The sequence below is a fragment of the Triticum aestivum genome, chromosome 3A (genome assembly GCF_018294505.1).
Source record: "Triticum aestivum cultivar Chinese Spring chromosome 3A, IWGSC CS RefSeq v2.1, whole genome shotgun sequence".
NCBI classification, from domain to species: domain Eukaryota; kingdom Viridiplantae; phylum Streptophyta; class Magnoliopsida; order Poales; family Poaceae; genus Triticum; species Triticum aestivum.
The window spans coordinates 478884440-478903664 of NC_057800.1; the positions used below are offsets into that span (position 1 = coordinate 478884440).

The 19225-nt window shown below is 48.2% G+C and overlaps 1 protein-coding gene across 2 annotated transcripts; it reads right to left on the bottom strand.

The window, feature by feature from the left end:
* Window positions 1-3036: 3036 nt before the first annotated feature.
* Window positions 3037-4747, bottom strand: LOC123058450 (putative Peroxidase 48). 2 transcript variants are annotated; one of them, XM_044481170.1, is made up of 3 exons: window positions 4241-4747; window positions 3760-4111; window positions 3037-3660 (listed from the first exon to the last, which is right to left on the bottom strand). In XM_044481170.1, exons 1-3 carry the CDS (start codon window positions 4568-4570, stop codon window positions 3242-3244), a joined length of 1101 nt encoding a protein of 366 aa, XP_044337105.1. In that variant the 5' UTR covers window positions 4571-4747; the 3' UTR covers window positions 3037-3241. The 2 variants fall into 2 exon arrangements, with proteins under 2 accessions (XP_044337105.1, XP_044337104.1); XM_044481169.1 differs by having other exon boundaries at window positions 3760-4156.
* Between the last annotated feature and the right edge of the window lie 14478 nt (window positions 4748-19225).

Consider the following 19225-nt stretch of genomic DNA (forward strand, 5'->3'; position numbering starts at 1 on the left):
TCGAATATGTCATCAACAAATTTCATATAGCCCTCGCATATAATGGCTCAATGCAACACTATATACGTTGATATAAAGTAAACCAAATATTCTGCCATTTTATGCATGCATGCAGAATTCATGTGCATGTCAAAATTAGCTCATAAAAGAGTTATGCCCTATATTGCACGCATGCTAGTAAAACCGACTGGTTAACTATTAAATAAACCTTCATATGATTAAAAAGACAATCACTACATATTGTTAGAATTCATAATGGTTAATGAGCCAGGCATGCACACGCTATATGAATGAACATTGTCAAATCATGAATGTTATGCAACGGATATGTTAGCATAGACGAAGTTCAAGGCTCCCCGGGTACACCGACGTCGACGACAATGAGGAGGACTTTTATTTCTACATTTTGTAGTTTTCTTTTATTTCTACATTTTGTAGCACTCATGTGTTGTGATGCTATGTAATAGATATGTTCGAATTCTTAATCAGGGCTCCAAGACCTCCAGCATGCGCTCAACTTCGCGCTCCTTCCCCAACGGTGTCCACGTCTGAAAAAAGATGGCATTTGAAGATTACATCAGCGAGATGATTAGGGGATTTTTCTCTATTGCAATCTTGTTACGAATCGTCCAGATAGACCATAGCAGCGCCCATACGCAACGTCATACTCCTTGCATTGGACCTCTTCTGGGCTTTAAGCAAGGTGAGCAAATCCGCACCCGAGGAGAGATTCCAGTTCCGCTGAAACGCATCCCTAATAGCGCTCCACGCGAACCTAGCTAGGTAGCAACGAAAGAAAACATGGTTTGCGTCCCCCCTAGACCGCAAACTGCACAGTACCCATCAGTCGGGCCGTTTCGCTTAGCCACGTTATAAGATGTCGGGAGGTGGTTTCTAAACATTTGCCACAAGAATTTTTTTATCTTGAGCGGAAGTCCATCCTTCCATAGCCCCCTAGCTATATCCAACACATTCCCTTCTGTCAATTTATTGTATAGAGATTGGACTGAGAACTTCCTGGAGGCAGAAAGACTCCAATCAATGGAATCGGCCCCCGAGCCTAGTGTCGTCCCTCCAATCTTGTGAACTAGGTCTTCCCAGACCGCCCCTTTGGCTGGGGAGAGGGCACACACAAAGTGGATGGCGGGAGGGGAATATCGCAATGCCTCGCCCACCATTATGTTTGTGTCAGTGGCCAATTGATAGATGAAGGCGTGGCTTTGCCATAATGGAACGGGCCCCAACCAACAGTCAAGCCAGAACCGAGTGGATTGACCGTTGTCGAATTTCCCGTTCACCCTTTCTCTAGTCGATATTTGATCCTACAAGCACATATAACGAAGAGGTAGAGGAAGATGGGATCCCCTCGCCTCAAACCTCTAGAAGGCACAAAAGGCTCTGAAAAAACCCATTCAATTTGACCTGATACCTTATGAAGTGACACATCACATAACCATTTTAATCCACCTTTCTGAAAATCCCATATGGCTACGTTCACTTTTCAGGTAGCCTCATTCGACCCTATTGTACGCCTTCATCGTGTCTAGTTTAAGAGCAAAAAGTTCTTTTTTCTGGTTCCGACATTGTATAGATTATAAACACTTGTAGGCAATAACGATATTACGGGTAATTAGGCGACCTCCAACAAAGTCACTCCACTCTTCCGAGATAAGAATGGGGTGAACCTTCTTCAGCCTGACAACACCTTCAATGCTATTTTGTAGAGGGCATTACAAAGGCTGACAAATCAAAAATTGTTTTGGCCCTAGGATTTCCGAATCAAAACTAGGATATTGTTGTTTAGCCCTCCCAACTAGCTCATCCTTCCAAAAAGTCCCTTACTACACCACATACATCGTTTCCAAACTCCTCCCGATGTTTCTGATAAAATAACGTCGCAAGGCCATCGTGCCCCAAAACCTTTATGGGATCCTTTTTGTAATAACTATATTCTAATATCCGCGTCAATGATCTATGCATCTAATACAATTTTCATTTCGTTAGAGACAAAAGTATGAATATTGTTTTGGTTTTGGAGGTCACGTCAATGACCATAAAATGAGAAGTTGTTCGACTTAATGTGACACACAACTTTCAAGTTTACCACTTTTTCAATGGAACCATATCAAGGATGGTTTTCGCCAACCAACAGTCCAGTTTGTAGGCCTAGAATGGGCCCAATAGGCCTTACTTGTTTTGAGCATGCCCAATAGGCTTGATAATGTATACTTGAGGGAATTTCCTATTCACCGCTCGTTGTGTTGAATTGTCAACGATTCACACAAACGCATCGATGTGAGCGATGAGAGATGGGTCGGCCCACTTCTAGCATTTACTCAGTGCGAGCCCTGGACCATTCTTTTTGTTTGTTTCTTTTGTTGTTTTCTTTTTATTATTATTTTCCTTTTTCGTCTTTTCTGCTTCTTTTTTTATTTGTTTCCATTCTTCACCAAAAGAAATCATGATTTCATAAGAGTGATGCCACTTTAATAAAAATGACATTTTTTTAAAAAAAAAATCATGTTTTTATTTTTTAGAATTTCAAGAAAAATTCCGGTTTAAAAAAATGATCACCGATTCAAAAAATGTTCGGGATTTTCAACACTATTCATAATGTAAAATTGTTCAGAATTTCAAAAATGTTCACATATTCAAAAAATCATATTTAAAAAATGTTTAAGAATTTCATAAAGTTTTCAAATGTTGTTCGATATTATTGGACAAGGTTTTTAAAATTGATCAGAAAATTTAAAAAATGTTAGTGTTTAATAAAATATTCACTTTTTGCTAAAAAAATGTTCACATTCTTCTGCACCCACACTACAGTAATCTTTTTTTTCAGGGAAAAGTAAAAAAAATTGAGGGAAAAGTAATATTTTTTTAGACAACCCCACACTACAGTAATCAGGCTATATATAATCTGAGTGCACAGTATGCGCTCCATGCTCCAATTGGCTTACTGCCAGCCGGGCTGCTCTGTGCGGACTGCTGGTATTGGACGCAACGCGCGGCGTGTAGGAGGTCATACTTGAGCTATCTTTAAAAAAAACGAAAGCGTGTTGCCCTGACAGAAGTGTGTGGCAAAGGAGTAGGTGAGAGTGAGACCGTGAGAGACCTAGCTAGGAGACGAGCTCGCCGGCGAGAATCCTATGAACCACCGTAAACCTTGCTACAATTCGTATGTGATCCAATCTGAGACCGAGTTAGAATCCCTAGCGCTGACAAAAAGCCCTCATGGCTCCTACTCAACGGACTTGGAGCAGCTGATCCGGACCTGCCCGGCCGACCCTGTGAGCGGCGCAAGCGCGGACAGCTTAACCATGGCGTGCGCGAAGTCCTCGCGGAAAGCCTCCTCGCCGCGATGCCCGGACGCGTACGCGCGCACCCACCGCACGGTGCTCCCCGCCGTGAGCTGCTGGTCCGAGCGCAGGATGCCCCGCCCCGCGAGGAGCTTCGCGTAGTAGTGCGCGCCGAACCCCACTTCCCGTCCCTGCCGGTAGTACCCCATCTCCATCGGCGCCGCGCCGTCTCCGCTGCACACGGCCCGCATCTCGCCGACCATGTCCGCGTCCAGGGAGTCGTCCGGCTCGCCGGTCCCGGCGAAGTTGTAGATCCTGTCCCTGAAGAATCTGCACTGCACCTTCCCGATGCTGTGTGCTCCTACAAGCGGGTCGAGTCCAGAAGAATCAATCAATTAACACATAAAATGCGTGTAGTAAGTTCAGCAGGGAGCTCCGATGGACGGACACACGGACGGACCTAAGAGCGCGACGGTCTCGCGCTCGGTGAAGCCGCGGCGGGCGAACGCGCTGAGCGTCATGGCGTAGGTGGCGTTCGGGGCCGGGATGTTCACGTCGTCGTAGAAACTCCCGGCGCTATCTCGGCGGCCAGTGAGTACTGGGTAGGTCGGCCCGCCCACGAGTACGAGGCTGTCCCGCGCGGCCAGTGCCAAGATGTCGGCGCAGGAGACGGTCCCCGGGCACTGCTTCTCCAGCCTCGCCTTAATTTTGTCGACGGCGCCGAAGCCTCGCAGCGAGCGGTTCGGGGCGGCGTCCTTCTCCGACTTGCCGCCGCCGCCGATCCGGTCCAGCAGCACCGAGGCGTCGCAGCCCTGCATGCGCGCGTCCGGGGACGAAAAGAAAACAGAGCACAGCGTCTTGGCGTGTGCGTACGTGAGCGTGCGCGTGCAGGCAGAAGAGATATCTTGATCTGCGGGGCACGGAGTTCAGTTTGTACGTACGTGGACGAAGCAGTCGTGAAAGAAGAGGCGCACGAGCGCGGCGGCGACGTTGGGGTCGCCGGCGAAGAGCTCCCGCACGGTGGACGCGACGACGGCCTCGGCGTTGGGGCATGTCCCGTCGTAGAACCCGAATGCCAGTTCGTCCGGCGTCGCCTGCGGGGAGGAGAAGGAGAAGGACGACGAGCCGTCGCCGCCGTCTTCCTCGTCGTCGTCGTCGTCGACCAGGAGCGCGTAGGCGGACGGCCTGGCGTCCGTGCAGAGCTTGTCTGTGCACAGGACCAGCGAGACGGCGAGCAAGCAGATGGCTCCCCACAGTGGATGTCGTAACATCGCTCCTTCTGTTGTTCTAACATTCCATTTTGAGTTGGAGGTGTTGCAAGTTAAGGCGTCATGGCGAGGAATTTTAAAACGGCGCGGGAAAATACTTTTGCTTTGTGGGCCTTGGGGTGTTAGGTTCAGGGGAAGAAGGATATACTATCATCACCTGCTTCCGGATCCATTTGATTGACTGTGTTACATTTCGGAAGCTGTGGCTTGTCCTGTGGTTTTGTACAAGAATCTGATTCAGAATGTTGATTCTTGGTAGCACTAAAGAATCATGGTTTTTCACTTTCAGTGAGGTTTGTCCGAACTCACTGAAATTTCAGTCATTTTGGTAGGCACCAAACTGATTTCCTTTCAGTCAAAACATTTCAGTTATTTTAGTATTCAAGTAGCTTTTGGGTTCGAAAATATTTCGGGCAGAATTATAATCAACTAAACTACCGACTTTTAGTGATTTCAATCTGCATTTCGGCGAACCGGCCAAAACGTTGACATGAAATTCAATAAAATATCTATGCATTTTACCAAAAAAAAATCCAGCTATTCGTGCTGCGATAGATCCTGAATTCATGCGCTATTAGCTGATGCTTCGCTCAAGTGCATAAAGAATAGTTCACCGTTTTGGCAAGTTGCAAGACGTAGAAATATCTTAGCACCATTTTAGGGGCATATGCCGATGGAGAGTGGCATGTTGATCATACAGAATAGTTCTCGTCGGAAAGAAAGAATCGGGTTTCTTTTTAGCGTTTCTTGCACTGCGGCAATTGCAAATCATATAGAGTACTTTAGTTGCCACTTCCATTGCGCAGTTGAACTAACCACCGATGCCCCGTTTTTGCATTGTAAAAGCGTAAAGAAAGGGAAACGGAGCAAGGCAAGAAATGTGATCGTCTTCGGAGTGTGGTTCCGGGACCCGTACGAGACGCACTGGTTTCGTTGCATGCATGCGTCCCAATTGCAGACGTGCCCAAGTCGGAAGAAATGCGTGTCGCAGCACAAATTCCACCGTGGATAAGATACGCTTGCGCGGATCGCTTCGATGGGCAAGCGTGCCGCCTGCGGGTGTTTTGGTCCGAGGTGCCACCGCCACCGCCACGTCGAGTTCGGATATTGAGCGGCACGCTCGCGCCGCGAATCCGGCTTGGCTTTATGGTGGAACTTTTTTTTTCCACCAGAAAGCCAAGCTTGTTTCGCATGGAGGCTGAGACGCGGATGCCGAAGGACGGCGTGCGCACGCAGGGTGGAGTGGTCGATCAAACGGCGAATCTTATCCAGAGAGGTCGTATTTGCGTGATGCAGATAAGCACGAATCTTTGTGCCTTGTGCGGCCGTGATTTCTATTTTACATCGAATGAGACGAGACGCAGATGCGTGCATAGAGGGTAGCTGTGCCTGTCGCCGTAATGCTGACAGAACCATTCGGCTTCAAGTAGTAGCACTTCCTTCCTGGCACATGCTAATCTTGCCAACATGAAGGAGGAATCTTGCAGTAACAGGATCAAAACGCCGTTGCTCTAATTTTTTTTCCCAAAACATAACACACGTAATTTAAACCATACGCATAACTATTACTGGTATATTGATTTAGATTTAAGATTCAAGAAAATACAGAATAACTCCGATGACTTACAATTACAGTGGGACCTTTTGGACACATCTTCATGGTACCAATCTCTTCTGAAAAAATATCTACAAGACTATAATAAAGATGATGTAATTGGACTGCAACAATGATGTTGTAATTCTTTCACTCACGTAAGGGCATCTCTAACGGCAACCTACAAATTTCCCCCCGCATTCGTCCGCGAACCCGCGGGGGAGGGGGGAGTCGGCGGACATGCGGAAGGCCGCCATCCAACGCTGCCTGCATACATTGCAAACACTTTATGAATCAACTGGAAGAAATTCATGCAAACACGACAGGATCTCATATAAACATGGTAGATACAAACCGGAAGAAGGGTGGAGAAAATGGGAGCGGTGGAGTGGTGCGATTCTTTCCCGGTGCCTGGCCTCCTTTAAATAGCGGGTGGACGGGAGGAGCTTGCCCACCATTGTGTTTAATGTCGCCCGCTCGTGAACGGACATTTGGCCGGAGTAGGTGAAGGAAATATGCCCTAGAGACAATAATAAAGTTGTTATTTATATTTCCTTATATCATGATAAATGTTTATTATTCATGCTAGAATTGTATTAATCGGAAACTTAGTACATGTATGAATACATAGACAAACAAATTGTCATTAATTTGTCTCTACTTGACTAGCTCGTTGAATCAATGATGGTTATGTTTCCTAACCATAGACATGAGTTGTCATTTGATTAACGGGATCACATCATTAGAGAATGATGTATTGACTTGACCCATTCGTTAGCTTAGCACGATGATCGTTTAGTTTGTTGCTATTGCTTTCTCCATAACTATACATATTTATATGACTATGAGATCATGCAACTCCCGAATACCGGAGGAACACCTTGTGTGCTACCAAACGTCACAACGTAACTGGTGATTATAAATGTGCTCTACAGGTGTCACTGATGGTGTTTATTGAGTTGGCATGGATCAAGATTAGGATTTGTCACTCCGATTATCGGAGAGGTATCTCTGGGCCCTCTCGGTGATGTACATCACAATAAGCCTTGCAAGCAATGCAGTTAATGAGTTAGTTAGAGGATGTAGCATTACGAAACGAGTAAAGAGACTTGCCGGTAACGAGATTGAACTAGGTATTGAGATACCGACAATCGAATCTCGAGCAACTAACATACCGATGACAAAGGGAACAACGTATACCGTTATGCGGTTTGACCGATAAAGATCTTCGTGGAATATGTAGGAGCCAATATAAGCATCCAGGTTCCGCTGTTGGTTATTGACCGGAGACATGTCTCGGTCATGTCTACATAGTTCTCGAACCCGTAGGGTCCGCACGCTTAACGTTCGGTGACGATCGGTATTATGAGTTTATGTGTTTTGATGTACCGAAGGTAGTTCGGAGTCCTGGATTTGATCACGTACATGACGAGGAGTCTCGAAATGGTCGAGACGTAAAGATCGATATATTGGAAGCCTATATTTGGACATCGGAATGGTTTCGAGTGGTTCGGGCATTTTTACGAAGTACCGGGAGGTTACCGGAACCCCCCGGGGAGTATATGGGCCTTATTGGGCCTTAGTGGAATAGAGGAGAGGGAAGGGAAAAGAGGGAGGCGCGCCCCCCAAGCCCAATCCGAATTGGGAAGGGGGCCGGCCCCCCTTTCCTTCCTCCCTCTCTCCTCCTTCCTTCCTCTCCTACTCCTACTTGGAAGGGGGAATCCTACTCCTAGAGGGCGTGCCATAGAGAGGGCCGGCCCTCCCCCTCCTCCACTCCTTTATATACGGGGGAGGGGGGCACCCATAGACACACAAGTTGATCATTGATATTTTAGCCGTGTGCGGTGCCCCCTCCACCATAATCCATCTCGGTTATATCGTAACGGTGCTTAGGCGAAGCCCTGTTCCGGTAGCATCATCATCACCGTCATCACAAAAGTCATGCTGACGAAACTCTCCCTCGAAGCTCTACTGGATCATGAGTTCGCGGGAAGTCACCGAGCTTAACATGTGCAGATCGTAGAGGTGTCATACCTTTGGTGCTAGATCGGTCGATCGTGAAGACGTACGACTACATCAACCGCGTTGTCATAACGCTTCCGCTTACGGTCTACGAGGGTACGTAGATGATACTCTCCCCTCTCGTTGCTATGCATCACCTTGATCTTGGGTGTGCGTAGGATTTTTTTTTGAAATCACTACGTTTCCCAACAATAGGTTTCTCGGCTTCCGCGCTGGTTTAATGGAGGCGTTTGAATGCGGCGAGTAGGTGTGTTCACCACGACGTGCAGCGGGCGGCGCCTTTGGCCGGAGCGCCGCTTCAATGGCGGAGGCAGTGAGAGGTCGTGTCCTCCCTGAGTCACCTTCAATGCACAACGGCGTGCACAGCGGCATGAATGCGGGTAGCAAGCGTCGAGCGAGAAAGCGCGGGGCGAGGGAGGAGGGGGTTTGGGTGGGAGAGTGTGGTCAGAAGCGGGCGTGATGGTGTCTGGACGTCCGCAAAGCCCCCACATTTGTCTCCGGTTTGCGGGAGAGAGTATGTTCGGACCGTGCCGCGGATTGATACATGCCCGCCTTGGACGGCTTCCTTGTTCGGACAACACGGTCCAAACGATGCGGGTGGTTTGAGGGGTCTGCATTGAAGATGCCCTAAACATTACCAATAACTTTGAAAGCGGCATTGAATCGCTCATCCAAAAGATGGGAAGGCTTGATCGATGAACGTATTTGGGCCAGGATGACCCCTCCCAAAAGTATAGATCACCGAATCACAACATCTTCACCATAGTATCGATAAAAGATTTCACCTAGACAAAGGATTAAACTATCAAAAAGAGCTTGACGCACTAACATAAACTCATCATATTCGAATAATCAAATACGGGAGGACATCAAACTCTCTAATTCATGGCACCGCCAAAAAAATGAGAGTAATTTTATCCTCACACAATACGATGACCACTAAACGTTGACAAACAACATAAAGCTCTTGAAGCTCCAAGATCCTCTCACCTTTCAGTGCCAAGATGGCAGCCGGAGGCGACCGGACTAAAATTTATCTAGCGATTATTGTTGTCCTTCATGCGAAACACTTCCTTGGTTTGCTTGTACATATTTGTTTATGTTGTCTTGTGTTTTATCTCATGTACCTCATCATGGTCGCTCTAAGTGATATACATCTAAGAGCATCTTCAACGGAACAACCCCAAATTGCCCCCATTCGTTCGAAATGACATTGCAAACACCAGTCCAACAGGCCTTTCTGAGTCGTCCTTAGTTTTCCAGATGGTCTCGCCTGAAACCCACCCAAAACATTGGGCGGGTATGGGACTATTCAAAATTGCCCGCTCTGTCGGTGTGGACAGGCCTGGCCCACCCGACCCCACAACCCCCACCAAAACCTTAGCTGCAAACCATAACCCCAACACTTGCTTCGCTCTCCTCTCCTCTCCCGTCCCGGCCCCACCGCGAACCCTAGCCATCCCCGTCGACATGTTCGGATCCTGATCAGACGATGGGATCGACTCAGACCTCCTCACGGTGAAGGATAAAGGAAATCACCGAGCAGATTGGCCTCCGGTCGAGACGCCCCCCCTTTCTCGGTCTTCGCCATTTAGCGCATTTTGAGCATGTCTTCTACATTGTGGGCCAGCGGGGGTCTTCTCCCACTGCCCCTTGTGTGGTGCAGGCCGAGATCGAGCAGCTCGTCCACTTCGACCCCACGTCGGTGGAGAAGTGGTGACGCCGGCCAGTGGAGTTTCTATGTGCTGGCTGTGGGGTCAGCTGACCCCACAACTTTTGAGGGAAATAGAGAAAAACCATTGTATATTTATTGTATATTGTAATTTTTGTTTTCAAAAAATTAGCAATGACTCGACAGATTCTTGAGGCTGGCTTCGCCACTAACACCGGGAGCTACTCCGCCCTCCCAGAGTCATCCACACGGGTATCCCACGCATGCGGCTATACTATCGCGGTGCGTCTACCTCGCTAGGCAGGTCCTATTCCTCCCAGTTGGTCGTGTCATCTGACGACGTCAACCAGTGGTCCGCGATATCAATGATTGCTCTTTTGACCCCTCAAAGAATTTGATGCCCCAATGCCAAGGCTCTTAAAGCGGGCATCAAAGCCTCGCACATTAAAGCCAAGAAAAATGACCGAGCCCGAGCTTTCGTTGAGGAGCAAGCCCGGGGTGCCAGAGCCGTCTTCAACCTAAAGGATTACCACGAACAGCACTGGCGATAATCCCTACACCCCTTTGATCTCTACTTCCACTTCGAAGGAGGTGGAGGAGGAGGAGGAGGAGGAAAGGGAAAGGGGATTACACTGGTGAATTTCTTTCCTATTATATTCCTAGTGCTACCAATCTAAATAAAAGTTTTCATGTGGTTCTTGCATCGGAAGGTTATCCTTACAAAAGATAATCTACGGAAAAGAAACTGGCAGGGTTGTAAATAATGTTGCTTTTGTGATCAAGATGAAACTATTCAACATCTCTTTTTGTCTTTCCCATTTGCCACTTTAATTTGTTATACGGTCCATTGCTGGTTGACTGTTTTTCAACTAAAACTCAAAGGACACATCGGGTTGGGAGTATGTGTGTTATTATGGGCAATTTGAAATTGCGGGAATGACCGTGTCTTTAATAGATAAAATATTAAAAAAATTATAGGTCATCTTCAAGCTACATCATGGATTCACAGGTGGCCATTATTTCAGCGTGTGGATGCTCAGGAGCAAATGGCCTTTTGATCCAAGTGTTTAGAGACAGTCGCACATGACTTATCCCACCGATTTGGTTGGCCTGTCAGCAACAAATTATTAAGTTGAGTCATGTAATCTTATTACCGGCCGGTTGTAGTATGGTTCTCTTAGTATTATTTCTTTGTCTACTTTGGGCTAGAACTTGAATTTATGATATCTTTTAACAAAGATGATCGTGTGCATCACAATGATTAGAGGCGAAAGTCAACGATATTAAGAAAAAACATAATATATTTTAGTTTGTCCTGGTTGTATGAACTATGCCTTGTCATGTCCTAGTTGTGTTGACTTTCTCTTGTCCTGCCCTATGACGTTTGTATGACTTGTGCTATCTATATTTGATGTCCTATGTGAGATGTTTTGTGATCTACATGGATGGGCATTCTTGAATTTGGGGAGGACAAATGGGGAGAGCCGTTCCTTTTGGCCTTTTGGGCCTGATTAATAATCTGACTAGAAATCAAGTGTTTCAAGAAAACTGCGAATAGTGTAGGCTTTCGAATATCTTATCTCATATAGTACTTTGAGTGTCATCTGAATTATACTTTGTACTTCATAAATGTCTAGAAAAATGACATGAAGTACCCCATTTTGGAAATTTAACCACATTGTGCCCCATTTGATGTTGTGTTTCTCCAGTTTATACCTGATTTATCACACTATGTTGAATTTCATAAATGGGGCCTGCTTGTCAGCGTGAGCTTGATCCCAACATCGAATACATTGAGGCACATGATGTTCCCAAACGTCATCGCTAATGGAATTATGCAACACTTGCCTCCCATTTCCGATCAGTAATACAACTGTCTACTCACATTATGTACAAGCCTGATGTTATCTTGCTTTTCCGGAGTGAAAAAATGAGTAAATTGTTGATTTCTTTCAATTTGAGGATTAGAGTAAACCATACCCTAGCCTTTTGACAATAAATAAATAAATTATAGCAGTAGCTACAAAATCATTTTTTTTTTGCGGGAAGTAGCTACAAAATCATTGGCTTTCAATTGGAAGAAAAGTTCACATTATAACCCTGGACTAACCACATAGTTTAAAACTCAACCCTTAACTTGATCGACATGACTTTGGTGTTTACGTTGACCGGTTTTGAAGTTCAGGGTTGAGTTTTAAACCGCATGCTTACTTCAGGATTACAATGTGGACTCGAAACCCTATCCTAGGGTCACCAAATTAACTTTGTCAAACACTATTTTGCTCCCCTCTGCACACCGCGCTAAGCAATCTCGCAAGTCCAGTGTCAGAATTTTGCGTCTTTTCATCAATGTGCTTTGCTTGTCCTGCGGCTCTGCCCGGGCCTTTTCTCCCACGAGTTCAGTGCGAGTCCGATGCACGCCTCACTGGCTTTCTGTGTGAGGAGCAGGCGTTCCTGTCAAGAGACGCCTTTGCTCCAATGTGCAAAAGACACAAACCCCGTCAACAGCATGTCCTAACTCTGACCTACTAATCTCTCTAAAAAAGCAATAAAGACTCTGACCTACTAACTGCACCGACGTTGCATTCGTCGACCCGGTCATGAGACGGAGCCATGGTCCCGTGAGCGCTGATCGATAACTCTCCGTCTCTATCATCAGTGGCTTAATTGGCCAATTGAGCACGTTTCCTTTCTCCACTGCCGATCAGCATTATTTCCCGTGGTTCGTCCGTTCCAACAGGGAGAGCGACGGAGCCACCGGCGTGAAAAGCGTGCGACGATATCACCGGGCATCGTTTTGGCGTCGCGAAAATCATTTGATTCTGTCACCCGAAGGCTCGATCAGATATGCATGGAGCTGAACGGCCTAGCCCCAGTTTAGCTGCCTATAGCGACAAACTGCTCCGCGGCGATAATATTTTCACACGTGAACGTGGCAGGCTGCACTGAGCAACCAAATGCATGGTCGTGGGAAATTTAATACTACTGCTAATTCTGCGGTGAAGGGCCACTGTTTCAGTTATTATACTATCCCATCCTGGTTTACTAGTCTCTTTGTATTTTGGTCATATTTTGACCATGATTTTAAATAATAAAATATATGTTAGAGCAACTTCAATGGAGCGACCCAAAGGGACGGCGCATTTGTCCGTTTGGGTCGGCCGCTCGCCCGGCGTCCGTCTAGTTTTGCATTTGGGTCGGCAATGCGCCCAACGCGCCGACCCATTTCATGTCCGCATTCAATTTTTAAATAAAAAAGGCCCGCGGCCGATCATGCCAGCGGCCATGTCTCATGCCGGCACCATGCCAGCACCGGCATACAATGCCGGCTTCAGAAAATACCACAGTTCATGCTGGCGCACTCGCCAGCCGGCCGACACACATGCCAGCACACAAAAATGGTGGGACTTGGAGTTCGACCACGCCATCGCGGCTCCCGTGGTCATGCCGGCACACCTGCCGGCATACAAAAAGATGGCCCTCGACACCATAGATCACTCGTCCTGGAACTTGAGCATGTCGGCCTGCATCTTCTCGAACCACGGCCTCTTCCTTGGCGACAAGGAGTTGAGATCCACCTCCATGATCTCCACCCCGGTCATCATGCGTGCAAGAGCCACTTCTTTCGCCTTTGTCTTGGTGTTGGCGGCCTCGATCTCTAGCATCTTGGCTTGCTTCTCGGTCTCGAGCTCGAACATCTTGGCTTGCTTCTCGGCGTCAAGATCAAGCCTCCTCCTTTGGATCTCCATGAAAGCATCCATTTGCTCCGCCTTAAAACGCCGGCGCTCCTCCTCCCTTGAGTCCTTCTTATTCATCATGCCGTCCACGCTTGCGATCAAGGCGTTGGTGGCCGCATCTCGCTTGTCCTCCTTCTTGGAGTTGGTCTTCCCCCGCGGTCGTGTCGGCTCGCCCTCCCCAACATCCTCCACGGCGCCCTTCCCCCCACGTGCCTTGAGCACGACATATTGTGCCTTGAACTTCTCTTCGTCCTTGATGACCCGATAGCAATGGGAGAGGTTGAAGAACTTGCCATTGTGTTGAACCTTGAATGCCTCCAAAGCTTGAAATGTCTACAAAATGTTTCCATGCAAGCATATGGGCGAGTGATAGCAAATGAAGACATAAAAGAATGATCTTAATGGCACAAAAGAGGCCGACTTGCTTGCTATCATACCATGTCTTGCACACCAATGCCGCTCACGGGGCGGGCCTTGACTCTCAAGGGTGGCACAAAACTTGTTGCACTCTTGTTGGATCACCCTCCACCGCTTGGAAATAGAGACCCACCCGCGCGTGCTCACAAATTGGTAGGGTGGAAATTTCTTACGCTCATGAAACTCGCGGTGCACACGAGTCCAAAAGGTTGAATGCTTTTGCTCGACGCCCGTCTTTGGGTTTGGTCCAATGTCTCGCCAACACTCGCAAAGAAGCTTGTCCTCGGCAGCTGTGTACGCCTTCGTGCGCTTGCTCTTGCGCTTCGGCTTGGGACCGGCGGTTTGGTTGGCGAGCTCGTCCTCGAACAAAGGCTCCACTTCGATGTCGCACTTGTCCTCTTCCTCTAGCCCATAGTCGTCCGGGAACTCGTGGTCGAGGGGGAAGCCGTCCAGGTCGATGCCGACCTGATCACGCATGATGGCCGCCTGATCGGGATCATAGCCAGCGGCTGGCGTGAACGCCCGGCAGCCGTCCTGGCTTTGTGTCTCCTCGGGATCGTAGCCAGCGCCCGGCGCACCACCCTCGAAGATGAGGTGTTGCATGTAGTCCTTGTCGACGGCAGACGGCATTTCCTCGAACAGGTTGCGGGCGTCGGAGACCGGCCGGCGTTTGTCGTGCGCGTTTCCTCGTGCCGCCGGACGATGAGCCATCGACCACCGGGGTGGCGTTGAGGTCGATGGGCGCGGGCGTGGAAGGCGCGACCACGCTCACGTCGGGTGAGCACTCCCCGGAGAGGCGGGAGGCCTGCGGGTAGACGTGGAAGCCGGGGACCAGGTTGCAAGCCGATGCGCAGGGTGAGTCGGGCATCACCATCCGAGGAAACACCGACGAGCCGGTGCTGGCCGCGGCGACGGCGGCTTGGACGAGGCTCTGCTGGCTAGGGTTTACCCCAAGCATGTAGAGCGCCTCCCTCGTTGCAGCGGTGACGCGGGCGTTGGTGAATTCCTGCTGTGCGGCGGCGGCCTGCGCAACGGCCTCATCCCTCGCGTCCGCGGCGTGCCTCCGACCCTTTCTCTTGGTCGACTCCCTTGCCCGCTATTCGGGCGTCAGCGCCTTCTTCGGCTTGGTCGCCGCGGCGGTCTTGCGCGCCACACGAGGCTTGCCTTTCCCGGAGGGGGCGATGATGCCGAACGAGGCGAGGGAGGCGAGGCCGACGGCGGCGTCGAGGTCGAGGTCGAGGTCGATGGCGTCCTCCATTGCTGGTTGGGGGGTGGGGGCGCGCGCTGGCGGGAACGTTTTTGGGAAAAATTGGGGGAAATGGTTGTGGCTGCCACAGACATGCAGGCCTGGGGAGAGGAGTAGGCGCGCGCATCCTTCTCGTGTCCGCGCCGATGCAAATTCGGCTAAAAAATGGGCCTGGAATGGGTTGCCCGCGGACGAAAAACGGACGCGCATCCGTTTGGGTTGACGCGTTCGGCCGCCACTTTTGTCCGCGCCGACCCAAACGGACGAGGGTGGACGAAATGGTCGTCCCATTGGAGTTGCTCTTATATATAGCAAAAATATAATGTTATAGGAAACTAAATTCAAATATGAATTCAATGATATAATTTTTTATGCCATGCATTCAAATTTTACAAGTTAAATACGTGGTCAAACTTTAACCCAAAATATGATGCAGAATAGTAAACCAGGACGGAGGTAGTAAGTACGAACGCCACCTCTGGCACATTTGAAAAAGGAGAGTACCACAAAAGTGATCGGCCCTCTTTAGAAACTTCTACGCTGCACGCCAGCACCTTGTGTAAGGATGTTAGGGCATCTTTTGACCCTGATTCACTCAAGGGGCAGTTGGTGTAGTCATTAGAGATGACAAAGGTAATTTCGTTGCGGCAGCAAATGAGAATATTGAATTATGCTTAGATGTTTTTATGGATGAAGCTATGGCTCTCAGTTTGGACTGAATTTAGCAATGACTGTTGGTTGCAATAGGTTGGTTATCAACTCGGATAATATTGATGTGATTAGTACAATGCAAGAAGGCGCCTCCTTCGCTGGTGCCGCAACTGCAATTTTCGAATATTGCTACTACATATTCATTGATATTTCTCATGTAATTTATGAACCTGTCCTAAACAGGCGAACATTGTAGCGCATGATCTAGCAAGATGAGCAAGAATGTCTACCCCTAATACTTCATTTTTTGTCCAGTAGATTTAATCCCTCTCCTTATCAATGAAGTAACCTTGGTGTCCAGTGAATAAAGAGGGGTTTTAGATGTAAAAAAGGATATTAGGGTATCTCCAACGCGCACCCGTAAATTTCCTCCCACATCTGCCCGCGGACAGGGGGATCAGTCAGCGGACACGAATGCGGGAGCCGGTTATCCAAAGCTATATATCTGTCAGTAAAGGACAATCTAGAATTCAAACAAAGTTCGATCCATAGAGCGTGCCGGTTCACACCGGCGTGGGATCGCATGCTCGGTCACAACCAAAAAGAGGCAAGTATGCTTAAGTTTTTACATGCCCGATCACAAAAGAATATCAGTCCGACAGTCCATGCAAAAAGCTTGACATTTTCTACCCTGCCGGATTGACAATCCAAGACTCCACGCTCAAGGTGTCGTCGCTGCCGCATATGCAGCCTCCGCCTCCTTCTCGGTCGCCACCTCCTCCTCGTCCACTACCTCCAACTCATCTTTCTACTATTCTAACATCTTATAGTGGACGGCTTGCACAATCATTCTTGCATCGGCATCCAAAGACTCCAAATTCAAGGACAACATCTTGGCATCCTCCGCATTGGTTGTGATCTTCACCTTCTTTTCTTCGAGCATCGCCTTCTTCTCCTCGAGGTTCTTTCCCCGAAACCCTCTTCTAACTTTCTTGGACGGTTCTTTTGTTGGGTCGGTTGGGTCACTGATTTCTTCCTCGATGGCTTGGGTGGCGATCTTGGCTATGTATAAGTTGCACTAAGGTTGTCCATTCAACTTCAACCAGCAATGCATGATGATGAAGTTTTTCTTCTCCAACTTCTTGAACACCGTACATGCACGAGAAGTCTACAAAATAAACATTGTCAACAAAACTATGAATATCCGGCCATAAAACTATGCATATTTGGCTAATGATCAGCAAAACTATGCATATCCGGCTAGTGATCAATAAAACTATGCATATTCGGCCAGTGAGCAGCAAATTATGCATATCCAACAAATGATCAACAAAACTATGCATATACGACTAGTGATCAACAAAACTATGCATATCCAACTAATAATCAACAAAACTATGCATATCCGGCTAGTGATGAAGTAAACTATGCATATCCGACTAAATGAACTTACTTGCTCGGTGTTTGCGCACCACTAGGCCACCGTGCGATGAGATGTGCCAGGTGGTTGCAATACTCCATCATGGCCTCTTGGATTGTGTAGCATCGATGGTTGAGGGACTTCAATTCACGGTTGTGGATGATTGCATCGAAGTAGGGAGCAAAGTGCTTGTGTTCATGAAATCATGTGTGAATGTTGGCCCAAAAAGTAGTGCCCTTTTTCTCTGTGCCATGGATCGTATTGAGGCTAGCATCCAACCATGCATCACACAACAGCTCTTCCTCCCGCATGTTCAAACTTTATCCTCTACCCTTCTTCATCGAATCACGCCCCGATCCTTCTGCTGTGCACCCATGTCGGTCTAGCGTAGGATTGCTGCGTGCCGGTCTGGGTTTAGTCATGTTGCCTGTGGGTGTAGTTGCTTGGCTGGGTTGGATCCGAGTCTTCCACCTTCCTTTCCTCATAACCTCCTCCTTCTCTACCTCTGTCGTGGATGATGTAGAACATCTCCATATCCACGTTGGCGTACACCTTCTCCCTCGCTTTAAGCATGGCAACGAACAGCATGAAGGCACCCGTCTGCTCCCCGCTCGCCGTCCACGCCTGGACGAACTGTGGCGAAGAATACTCCAAGAAGAACAGTGTCACCGCATTTATGTGGATGACGTAAGGTACTTGCCCAGCGGCGGTTGCCTTGGACTACTTACCGAGCTCCTTGGCGGCATAGTAGTATGGAGCCTTGTGATGCTTTGACCATGACGGTGTCTGGACGATGGGTGACATCATCAAGGCTCCACGGCCCTGGTCGCGACCTCCCATGTACGCGACCGGCACGCCCACCGCCACGGACGCCATCAGCACACCCTCCACCAGCCTTCTGCTTCCTAAGCATTTCCTCCTTTGCAGCCTTCGATTAACGCGAGTTTCTGAGCTTTTCATCCTTTGTAGCCTTCATTTTGATGCGGCGATTTTGTCGTGTCACCGATTTGATCTTCCAGGTGAGCACGATGCTCGGATCCTCCTACACCTCCACCACCTCCATCTCTGATAGGTTTTCGTCTAGTTCCATGCATCGACGGAAGGAGTGGAGAAGAAAGTGGGAGAAAAGGGTGGAAATTGGGTGGAGAACGGCGGGATGGAAGAAGAGAGTGGGGGATTTTGGCGTGGAAACAGTGGGTGGTGCTCCAAAAGCGCGGGCTCTGCATTCCTTTTGGGAGGGCATTGGTGCAAGAGTCCAATGTGTCTCGTGTCCGTACCCCCCGCAAATCCCCCTTCCTCGCGTTTGGTTTCGGTTTGTAGGAAAAACATGGTCCATACTGCTCCTCGGACGGATGGGGGTCACCGTTGGATGGCTTTCGGGGTCCGGATGTATGCGGGCGGTTTGGGGGTCAGTGTTGGAGATGCCTATTGGAAATATGCCCCAGAGGCAATAATATTGTATTATTATATTTCCATGTTGATAATTAAGAATTTATATTCTATGCTATAACTGCTATGATCTTGGAATATACGATTCAGTGGAAAACTCATATGCACGTGAGGAATGATAAACGGCAAAATAAGATTCCTAGTCTCGCCTCTAGAACTAGCTTAAGTGTTGTTTGTGATTCCGGATCTTAGGATGTTGTTAAGTGTAACAATAGTCCTAAAACAACTTGGAGAGTATGACGTTATAAGAACGATCATATTGAATCGACCCAAACTTGTTTGTTATGCTTTGAGATAATATCTTCGGAAATCAATTGTTATAACACGGAGTGTTAACGTTTGTTTTAGTTTCTTAGACCATGAGAGTATCGTAGTCACTTATTACCGTACGGTGGACTTTGGATTTGCTCAAATGTCATCTATAACACGAGGATCATAACAACAACTTAT